The sequence below is a fragment of the Fragaria vesca genome, linkage group LG6, assembly GCF_000184155.1.
Source record: "Fragaria vesca subsp. vesca linkage group LG6, FraVesHawaii_1.0, whole genome shotgun sequence".
In the NCBI taxonomy this organism is placed as follows: domain Eukaryota; kingdom Viridiplantae; phylum Streptophyta; class Magnoliopsida; order Rosales; family Rosaceae; genus Fragaria; species Fragaria vesca.
Genome location: NC_020496.1, coordinates 31,340,403 through 31,351,470, shown reverse-complemented (window position 1 = coordinate 31,351,470; position 11,068 = coordinate 31,340,403). Strand labels below are relative to the sequence as shown.

Genomic DNA, 11,068 nt, shown 5'->3' with positions numbered 1-11,068 from the left:
TATATACAATGCTGATCAGGTGCGGACGTCTGCACCAAAGTTTTTTGTGCGAATTTCCATTTTTGCACCACTTCCCGATCGAATTTCCTCAAACTTCCTTCTAGACATATCTAGATCATCTTGTGTAGATCATCTCTGCAAAATTTCAGCCAATTTGGTGATCATTAAGGCCCTCAAACTCGAGTTTTTCTGGTATGAACACAACCGGACATAATTCAGTCCGTCCATTTGTTTTTCGAGTTTGAGGGCCTTAACGATCACCAAATTGGCTGGAATTTTTCAGAGATGATCTACACAAGATGATCTAGATATGTTTAGAAGGAGTTTGGGAATTCGATCGGAAAGTGGTGACAAAAATGGAAATCCGCACCAAAACTTTAGTGCGGACGTCCGCACCTGACTCAACATTGTGTGTATATATATATATATATATATATATATACACACACACGAATTACTTGGTTCATATATGGAATGAGTATAAGAACTTCGGAATTGAAGTTGAATTTTTAGAATCTCTGCCTTTGTCCATTTCCATTATAAGAATCTTATATTACATCTCTGGGATTCACGAATGGAGCAAAGATAATCTGCTGCGGAAAACATTTGAACCCAAAAGTAAAAGAAACATAGTTATATACAAATCCATTAAAACATGTTACTTGACCCTTGGTACTTTCAGCAGCTCAGAAACACATTCTGGAAGGTCACACTCTCCAGCATCAAAAAGTTCTTCTCGCTATTCGTTCTGACGTTATCATACTGTTTCAGAGAAATGAGGCTTCCAGTAGAACTAAACAAATGGAACTGCTCCTGATATCTGCAGTGTTCTTTCTTGTCATCTCAGATCATAATAGACCACAGTAGGGTACTTTAAAGACTGATCGATACAGTAGTCTCGATAGATTATTATGTATATGCCATGCTCCCAAGCGCCTACCGCAAAATTCCAATAGCCACCGGAACAACAATCTAAAGGCATGCTGTAATCTTTTGTCCAGTATTTCTCTGTACATCCATATCTCAACTTTCTTTTCAGAGTAAACAACATCAACAAGCGCCAAAGATCCTCTCAGATTGATCAAAAATAGTCTGGCGAAGCTGCTTCGAAAGGTGACAGGAGGAGGATTAATAGTCCATCGAAACTCTTCTTCTCTGAAATTGAAAGACATTATCTGGTTTCCGTCCACTAACCAATGCATTTCTCCATATGCATATGCATTTTCCTCGAAAATCCTAAACCAAGCACTAAATTGATTATATGATGTAAAAAGGCATTTTAACAGTGATCAATAAAGAACAATGAATTCCATACTCTCAAATTTGCATTTCATATGCAGTCATTCATTTCTTTAGGATGAAATTCACACTGAAAAAAACATCCAGTGTGGATTGTAAAAATAGGCTTACAGTTCATTGATGCTGAGAATATTAGTAAAAACTGCCCACCTTTTATAGACAAGCTTTTCAAAAGGGTTGTTTGTGAGAGAGAGATTCGGAAGTCCATGCTCGCTTCTTGCGTTACCACCCTATTAATGAATTTGAACCCTTCTTCGAGTGCTTGGGTTTGGAACCTTCCGATTATGTTTCTCTTCTTCCCCGCAATTTGATGTTTTTGACTGATGATGAGTTGTTGCTCCATAACTATACTGTTCTGTCTTATTATGGGATTCCACCGAATAAGATAGGAAAGATTTACAGGGAAGCAAGAGAGGACTTTCGATATGATTTTCAGGTTTTGGCATCAAAACTTCAAGCTTATGAAGAACTAGGTCTTAGTCGATCTGCTTTAATTCACTATGTTGTTGGTAGTCCTGAACTTTTGCTTGGGGATGTCAATGCGGCATTTGTTTCGGTATTCAAAAAACTATTGGATTTGAAACTAATGGGATGGAGGGGAATTTAAAGGAAGATAACACTTATCATTGGAGCCGGATGCTTGAAGTTTTTAGTTTGTTTAGTGAGATGGGTTGCAGTGATGAGCAGTTGGGCAAGCTACTTCGCCACAACCCAGATATTGTATTTCAAAGTTCGGGGGAAACGACAGTTTCACTGGTTGGGTTATTACAGAAGTTTGGATTTACAAAGAGAGAGTTATGTTCAATGTTTCTACAATTTCCACATATTCCGGTAGCAAAATTTGTTGCGAATTTGAGACAATGCATTTTGTTTCTGGATGAGATTGACATGAATGCTGCAGAGATTGGGAAGATTGTGCATACTCACACCCTGCTACTGGGTTTGTGCTCTTTGAAAAAAACTAAAAGCTTACTTGACACTTTGAATGTTGGGAAGAAACGATTGTCTCGGTACATCCAGGAGAACCCAGAAGAATTAAAAAAAAACTGGGTTTGGGGTAGAAAAGTTGAGTCATTTCCAGATTCGGGAGATGAAGTTAGATCAAAGGCTCAAAGGACCAAGTTCTTATTAGACATAGGATTTGTAGAAAACTCCAACAAAATGAAAGCAGCCCTTAAGGCATGTCGAGGCAACGGAGTGGAGCTTCAGGAAAGATTTGATTGTATTGTAAAAGCTGGTTTGGATTGGAAGGATGTCTGTGAACTGGTTCGATCAACCCCTCGAATTCTTAACCAGACAACGGATGTGATTGAAATGAAGATCAACTGTCTTGTAAATGAATTGGGCTATCTCATATGGTCCTTGTTGACCGTCAGAAGATTTCTTTCCTATAAAATGGAAAGGGTCAAGCTTAGGGTTCGCATGTTCAATTGGCTCAAAGATCATGGAATAGCTGATCCTGGGCTTTCGTTGAGCACTCTTATTTCTTGCTCAGAGAGTTATTTTATAAAGACTTGTGTACATCGTCATCCTGCCGGTCCTCAAGTTTGGCGTGATCTGAAGAATGAAATTGAATCCGATTGGTAAAACATTACTTGCTTCTCCTGTTATATTTTTGCATTGCTGCTTTTCCCAAGTTTCGCAGTAACCTACTTTTTAAAATTTCATTGACATGACAAGTTTTGGTTAACAGGCAAGATCACACATAAAGAGTACAAAGAACCAAAGTTCAGTTAACACCAGGTTATTTGTATATATAGAACGATAAAAATAAGTCTTATCTATAGCATGACAGTTATCTGGTTTAACTTGAAAAACATACTGATACAAGTGTTTTCACCCAAGGGTTTTTCGACTTTTTCCTAAAGAAATATTTTCTGGGTTGTAAACAAGATGAATTCTTAAGTTAAAACACCTTTGTTTTTTATTTTGGGCTATGAGTTGCCAAAGAAAGTTGAAGAATTCTGGAAATTGATGAAAAGAAGATTAAAAGGTAAAACAATGACCTTGCTTTTGTGCTCTTGCTGAAATTTTATTCCAGGGTAATTGGGTAGAATGAGATGGAAAGGTATGGGAGGAAGCACTATGATAACCCTGCTGTTCCTTAGTATATTGGCTTGCAACCATTGAACACCCCCATTTTAAACATCCATATCTTGTCAGTTCTGCCATCTCTAATTTGTTCCATAACTTCCTGTTGCGTTAAGACCAATCCACGGCAGTGGCCAACTTGACTTTTAAGCTCAAAGCATGAATCTGAGAGTTTGACAAAGGAGAGAAGTCAGTGGCGCGGCATTGGAATTAATCTCAAAATGGTGCTTCCCAATTCCAAAACAAACGCTTCAGAAAGATGGTTCTTGTGATCTGTAAACGTTGTCGCTTGTACCTTTGTTTCTGCTGTTACCATAACACTCACAATAGTATCTCTACCCTCCACAGGGGGGTGTTCTTGTTGTGATCACAAACGTAAGAAACTACATGGTAGTGTAGAAGAGTATTAAGTCAAAGTAGAGGTTAAAACGGCGGCAGGCTTTTGTTGTAGCAAATATATGGATTCAGTCAAGTCTAATATTGACAGTGTTGCTAAACTTTGATGTGTTAAAAGTGTACTAACCTCTTAACACACACAAACTCGTGTGTCAATTTGTTTTTATCATTTTGTTTTATAAACAAATAACTGCTAATGCAGTTGGCATTCTACGTTTTTCTCCTTTATTTTGGTTTTTTTTTCTGCTTTTATATTTTAAAATTATTTTATTTTACGGTAGTAACCATGCTTGATTTGTTTTTTTTATGTCAAAACTCTTTTATCATGGGTAATATGAGTAGTTTTTAGAAAAGACTTCATCATGATACCAAAGAGGGTACCAAAGAGGGTGTCTGTCTTTCTAATAGTAGAGATTAGGCCAATTTTTTCTTTTCATTTTTTGAACTCTCTAATCTGCTGACCATTGAGCAATTCTTATTGACAGTATCAGAGTTAAACCAGTTTTGAGTCGGTGAGAATCGAACTTGAGTGATCAGTGATCACTGTTGCTGATCAAACCACAAAATTAGCAGGGGCAAACTTACAATGACTTTGGTAGTTTGGTTGCTCTTGTAATTCACTAATCACTATAGATCGCACGAAAATGGCCAAATAATCCAAAATAGTTGGGTAATTGTCAAAAACTCAAAATTCTACGTATCAACAAAGATTCATGATTCATTTGTCTTTTTTACCGGAGGTAAAAGAGTAAAAATAAAATAAACACCTTCTGTTTCTGACCAATTTCCTTTTCCTCCCTTCATACAAGCTGTTTCTCTCTGCCTCCTCTCTTCAGCTAAGCTCTCAAGACTCAAGAGCTTAGTTCTTTTGTTTTGATGCTCTTGAGGTCCCAATCTTTGTGCTGACATTTCTCGTTGATCTCGTCATTTTCTGATCTGTTTCTTCATTATTTCTTATTCAGATCATTGTTTTCAATTTGTTCTTTTGGCCTCTGCTACTTCTCTGTTGGAAACCAGTATTAGAGAAACAATCTCAGTTGGCTCTTGGGTTTCTGTTGGTTTCTTGATCGGTCTAATCAGATGGTGAGACATGGGCTTTACCAATGAGTTGCAGAAAGTAGATATTTGCTCCAAGGTCAGCTTCAGTTCTCTCTTTTGCTGCGTTCTTATGTTGCACATATACTTTGTTTTCTCATATTAATGCCTTTATGTTTTTGGAAACACTGAAACTAAATGGTTGGAAAAATAATTTAAATTACTTGTGTAGTCCTAAGTCATGGATCTCTCAATGTTTGAGACCTGAAGAATCAAAGTGCTTACTTCAATGAGAGTTTGGTTGGATTAGTTCATCTATCTTAAAACATCATGAATCTTAAGATTAAAATGTATCAGTTTGCTTTTCTCTCTTTCATTCTTTGATCAGCAGAACTTGGGGATATTAATTTGGATTTGGATTGTTGAAGTGTAGCCACAATGATTTTCCTTTGGATTTATAGTTGCCAAAAGGATTGATCTTTCTTATTTTCTGCAGATCTTTAGTTTGAAAATTGTGTATAGAAGGGTACTTCTGGTTTGTGATACTGATATCTGACCAGGTTTGTTTCACTCTTACTTGTGGTGTTTGCCTCATACCATCACTTGAAAATTTTCTGTTTCCGGTGATTTGAATTTCCAATTCTTTGTACTGATTTGATCAATGCATGGAATAATTGAGTCAGAACAGCCACTTTGTAAATTGTAATAGACTTTGTTTCTATGGTTAAGCACTTAAGCTGCATATTTGTGTAACTGAAAACCATAGGGATTGAAACTGTATTTGCAGTTCTTCTCAATTGAATTCCTCAAAAATCAGATTGAGTGTAAGGAATTTTGTATCTTTGGGTGATTTCCTTTATTGTTTTGTGTTGGTTTTGTTTGTAGTTCTTGTTTTTCATAGTAAAGTCTAGGACTTGTGTACTTATGGAATAAAATCCACCAGGAGCATTGATTACAACTGTAAGGGAGGAAAGAAATATGGACTAGATATTGGCAGCTTTTTTGTGTCAAGAAAAATAGTTGAGTTTTAGTGGGAGGCTATTAAATACATCTCTACCAGTGGTCAGCTTGATTATGCAGATTTGTTCTGATTTGAGTTTCTGCTAAACTGACGCTTTTGTCTCATTCTTAGATCATTGGCCTGATGTGCATGTGCTCCGATCATTTCTACTTATATGCCTTGTATTGCATTATTAACTTTGTAGGTTCATTCAGTTGATAAATTCTTACTTCTGAAGTCCTTTCTTTCTTTTTGCAGAAGTTTCTTTAGGTTTTTAAAAAACTTTCAATTCATTTTTTCACCATGGTTAGAGGTAGAGTAAAAGGGAAGAAACAAAATGAAATTATCGCTGGTGAGGATCCTGGAAGCACTGAAGGGCATAAGATTCTACCAAACAGGAGAAGAGGAAGGCCACAAAAGCCATTGAAGGATGACGTTGGAAAAGTGAAAGTTCAGAAGATACAAGATAAGGATGAGAAAATTCATATTTCGCGAGATGACGTAACAAACCACTCTACTATAGAGAATGGCACAAAAAGGAAGAGGTCTGCTCATGAAAATTTAAACTCCATCCAAGAGGAGAACAGCATGGAAATAAAGTCCATCCTTGATAAACCTACCAAATCTCTTGGATTCCGACAAAGTGGGAGTAAGCGGAAAAACAAGCCTCACCGAGCTGCTGAAGCTGGTGTTCAGTGCAAATGAGTTCAAATAATCAAATTAGCTATTCTCATACTTGCCCACCTTCTTTTCCCCCAAAGGGGGCTAATCTGAAATCATAAGAGAGGCCTTTCCTGTTCACCTGTCATCCCTTAAAATTGCTTTGCTGTATGTTCTGTTTTTGCAGTAATTTTTTAGTTCCTTTCCTTGGTAATGAGGTTTTGGAATCGTTATTTTTGTTTTATTAGTTGACATACACGTTTTTTCCTAGCTTACTCAACATTTGATGAAATCCCTTCAATTTTTCTAGATCAATGTATTCGTTTTTTTCATTCCCAAAAGGGGGATTATGTTTTCCATTGGCTTAGTTACATATCTGATGAATGTGAGCATATGCTTGGATAAATTAATAGCTAGGTAAGGAGGTATCTATAATAGGGACCCATATTTATCCAAAATCAAGCACCAGTATACAACTATGCACTTGTAAGCTGTAATGTGGGCTGCTTAATAAATATAACAGGGACTTATATCTGTGTATAGAGTGGGATTCATTACAACTCTTCCATTTTTCTTTTTCTCAACATCCCTTGAATACGTGAAGATATTGTCCTCATAGTTGATTTAACTGGTGGTATCCTGAACTCTTTAACATCATTTGAATATTATTAGTCACTGATAAGTGTTATCAACATGTGAACAGAGGTGTTTGGGGATTGGCAGTTGTTGCAGCTGATAATTAAGGATACTCAAAGACTCAACAAAATCAGGTAAGTTATGCTCTATTAAAGATTTCAGTTCAATGCTAACTGTTCGCAATTATGGATGGAGATGGTTCAAAATATTCTTTGATGCATATGATGGTACTACTATTTCTCCTGCAATATACATGTTTGAGTTGTGTAAACAATTGAAAGTTGGTTAAGTAGATAAGCAGTAAATGACTACATGCATTTCTTGTTTGGCAAGTGTGTATGTATATAACTTCGCAAATCAGACCACTTGCGCCGAGAGATCTCAGTTCTGAGTGATAATATGGTGTTCTCTGTGTTTGTTTCTAATAGTTCATTTTGGAATTTAGATGTATGTGTTTTGATCTGCACGTTATACGTCTGTATACATACATCTTCCTATGAAAATTAATACTGTATACATACATACATCTTCCTATCATAATAATAAATTATCTATCAGTCCAAATTGTATACACAAAATTGTAACAGAGATCGTATGAAAAAAAAAAAAATTGTAACAGAGATAGTCATAGCAACAAGGGAAAAAAAAGGTGGCAGAAGCCATCATGATCTTTTCATGTGAAACTCAATCTCAAACGTACGGTATCAGAATGAATAAATTTGAAGATCGATGTAATGTATTTAAGCTCTTCATTTGCTTTTTGTTCTTCATCATTCTCTCTCTATTTGTGAAAAGAAGTTTGCTTTCTCTTTGCCCAGAGAAAGAGAATATAATTCCTTTTCCTTTTCATAAGTTTGTGATACCTTGAGTCTTATTGATATTTACTTATATTCTGTTACATATCTAAATAATATACAATAAAATCTTCCCATGGTTGTGATTGGTGAATCTTTTGAGGTTATTGAGGATATGATCAATTTTACCTCCAGGTACTCTACATGACTAAGTTATGAAATTATTTATTTAAATTGAACTCTCTTGTATCACTTCTCTTCATATGTTGAATTGTTGATTGCTTCGTTCACAACTAGTAGAGTTTTGATATTTTGATTTTCACAACACGTTCAAATGAAATTAGAAGCCAGAAATCATTACATAAGCTTTCAGTTCAAACAATACTCACAAACGTTTTATAATGCTTGCAGGACTCACAAACTTTAACACATTTTAGTAATAAACACAGACGAAAAACAACACAAATTCGATGGCATGATACAACAGAGTAATATACACTTTCCTAGTAGTGAGCTTTTTAATCATTGGACTTGGCTCTTCTTTGGAAACTTAGTTGGCAGAACTCTCCAAGTCTGTTACCTGACAGAATCCTTCACGGTGGATATTTATATTGCACTCTCTACATTCAAACACCAATCCTACACAGGGTTGTCTACACTTCTGGCAAGGAAGAATGTTCTCTCTCTTATCAAACCGAATAGGGCTCCTTGACTTATCAACAAGGGTGACGAGGTGTTGAGCATGAGCTTCGTGCTTGCAAGTGCTCCCTAACTTGACCTGTGGATACCTCCCCACAATGCAGTGAGCATGGCAATCAAAGTCACAATCATTGCAGCGGTAGAACCAATGTGCTGGATCTCGAGTTCCTTCGCATATTTGACAATAGTAACCCAGCTCATCGGGGACACTAGCATATGTGAGCTTGAGAGGATGATCATCGTATCGGTGCCTACCAGTAAGAGGTACTCTAACACATGGAATACAAAGATGATATTCACATCTCTTACAACTAAAGCAGAAAAATATATCACACCCACAACTGCTGCAATGGACGTCCTCCCATTCTGTGTTGAGGAGCAGGCGGTGAACATGAGAGTCATGTTTAAGAGCCTTGTTTTCCCAGTAAGCAATGCACTGAAGGTCGAGGTAGAAAACAGTTTCACCTTCAGATGAGGCACATTTCTCACATGCATATGTGAAGCCTTGGTTAAAAGCATTACACATAAAACACTGGAACACACCACCAATAGAAGGTGCCTTTGAGAGGAGCGTGACCTGGTGTTGGTGAAGTAGAGGGAGAAGCATCTTTTTAGGTAATTGAGCACATACCTTATGGAGAAAGAAACTACACAACTCATCTTCTTGTTTGGTGCAGCTGTAAAAGGATTCTTTGGTGGCATTTATGGGGCGGATGCATCCCTCACAGGTAATTAGTCTGTGCTCATCTTTAACTTCCTCACAAGGATCATTAGCGACTAATGGATGTGGGTGAATGAAGTGTGTGATCTCTAGAGCATCATCAGACGATTTAGACTCAATTTCATTCAGGACAATGTCCGAAAACCTATCTTCTCGAGAGCTATCTTCTTGAGAGTACTCAGCTGTCGTACATGCGACATGGGCAACATAACTGTTACATTCACCACAACAATAAGCAGCGCGACATTTATCAATGCTTAAAGAGCACACATTGCATGACAGGTTGTTGGGGTAGAAGTTGTCAAGGAACCAGGTCAGCTCCAGTTGGTGTTGGTGGTCAGGTTTTTTTATGCTGCGTGGTAATGAAGCACATTCCTTATGGACCAAGAGCTGGCAAATGCTACACATGTAGTAAACCGTGGCAGTCCAGTACTCACCACAAACTTCACAATTAACGTGGAAGTCAGACATTTTCTTCCAGAGGACTGTGAACTGATGCTCGTGAGAGTCATTAGCAAGAATAGTTTGCCAATGTGAGCCACACTTGGGGTGAAGGTTGAAGTCACATATGGAACAGCAGTAGAGGAATCTGCCAGGTTCGTTGCAAACATTACAAAGGCGACGTACCCGCTTGACATCCGGAAGAATGTTGTGGAGAAAAAGCGGGTGTTGACGGTGCATCGGGTGCTCAATTTCATGGGGCAGCTCCGCACATTTTTTATGGAGATTGAAGCCACATTTGCGACGACGGAAGGTATTGATGCATGTGTAACTTGGACCAGTTAGTATTGGGTCTTGGCAGCCATCGCAGAACAGCAGACCAAAGTACTTCTTCTTTGGCTTTCTCTGGGACAATAACGGATGCTCGTGACTGAAATGTTTAAAACCGGTCCAATTGAAAGCACATTTTGAGTCGAGGTTGAAGTCACACTGGAAGCAACTATAAGTGAACTTGTGGCTGCAATCTTGGTCACATGCATCACACTGGTATCCTCGTCCTCTGCCTTTGTTTAGAACAAGTGAATGTTGGGTATGCATCGGGTGATGAAACTCCGAGGGAAGCTCCGCACATGACTTGTGGAGAATGAATAAATCGGAACACTGGCTGCAACTGTAGCTTGGACCAAGCACCGGGTCCCCACACGCACGGCAAACTACTGTTGTACCATCTTTATCCTTCTGCGCCTCTTCCTTGAACATCAATGGATGGTCGTGACTGAAATGTTGAAGCTGATCCATTTCTGATCTCTCTAAACTTGTCAGCAAATTGTATCTGATTCTGTGTACACACAAAACAATCAACTCTACTTGTATGCAAAGTAATTAAGCAGCGCTGGAGAGTTTAATTGATATTCCCTACTTTATACTCGATTAATTTTGCATATATAAGCTGGACTTGATCAATATTATTCTCGCATATAGATCGACCACATCAATTAAAGGGAACAACTGAGACAAGAAGAAAGGCCAACAATGACAAATGAATTACATTATCAATTAGAAAAGATTTATAAAAAGATTTAAATACTAAAAATTCCCACCATTCATGCACGTATACCTTAATTTGAGAGACTTGAATTTCTACAGTTTGGAGCTAGCCAACCTTGTCACTCTATCTTCAGAACAGCAATAGTAATTTCTTATGATATCTTAATGGAAAGATGAAGAGAAAAGCTACTGATAGCATGCAAGATAGGTAGCAACACCATGAAAAAAAAACACACACACATACACATA

At 37.6% G+C, this 11,068-nt stretch overlaps 3 protein-coding genes across 4 annotated transcripts; 2 read left to right on the top strand and 1 right to left on the bottom strand.

The window, feature by feature from the left end:
• The first annotated feature begins 1,890 nt into the window (after positions 1–1,890).
• LOC101308703 lies at positions 1,891–2,886 on the top strand. The gene has a single exon (XM_004306056.1). It carries the CDS (start codon positions 1,891–1,893, stop codon positions 2,884–2,886), a length of 996 nt encoding a protein of 331 aa, XP_004306104.1.
• A 1,702-nt stretch (positions 2,887–4,588) lies between these two features.
• On the top strand, positions 4,589–6,925 carry LOC101301705. 2 transcript variants are annotated; one of them, XM_004304206.1, is made up of 3 exons: positions 4,662–4,921; positions 5,318–5,381; positions 6,080–6,925. In XM_004304206.1, the coding sequence occupies exon 3, from the start codon at positions 6,125–6,127 to the stop codon at positions 6,524–6,526; it is 402 nt and encodes a 133-aa protein (XP_004304254.1). In that variant the 5' UTR covers positions 4,662–4,921; positions 5,318–5,381; positions 6,080–6,124; the 3' UTR covers positions 6,527–6,925. The 2 variants fall into 2 exon arrangements, with proteins under 2 accessions (XP_004304255.1, XP_004304254.1); XM_004304207.1 differs by lacking the exon at positions 5,318–5,381 and having other exon boundaries at positions 4,589–4,921.
• Positions 6,926–8,461: 1,536 nt separating this feature from the next.
• On the bottom strand, positions 8,462–10,570 carry LOC101308408. Its single transcript, XM_004306055.1, has one exon. The coding sequence runs from the start codon at positions 10,568–10,570 to the stop codon at positions 8,462–8,464; it is 2,109 nt and encodes a 702-aa protein (XP_004306103.1).
• Positions 10,571–11,068: the final 498 nt, after the last annotated feature.

Coding starts and splice junctions, on each gene's coding strand:
- LOC101308703 (XM_004306056.1), top strand. CDS start 1,891: ATGGAGGGGAATTTAAAGGAAGATAACACTTATCATTGGAGCCGGATG.
- LOC101301705 (XM_004304207.1), top strand. CDS start 6,125: ATGGTTAGAGGTAGAGTAAAAGGGAAGAAACAAAATGAAATTATCGCT.
- LOC101308408 (XM_004306055.1), bottom strand. CDS start 10,570: ATGGATCAGCTTCAACATTTCAGTCACGACCATCCATTGATGTTCAAG.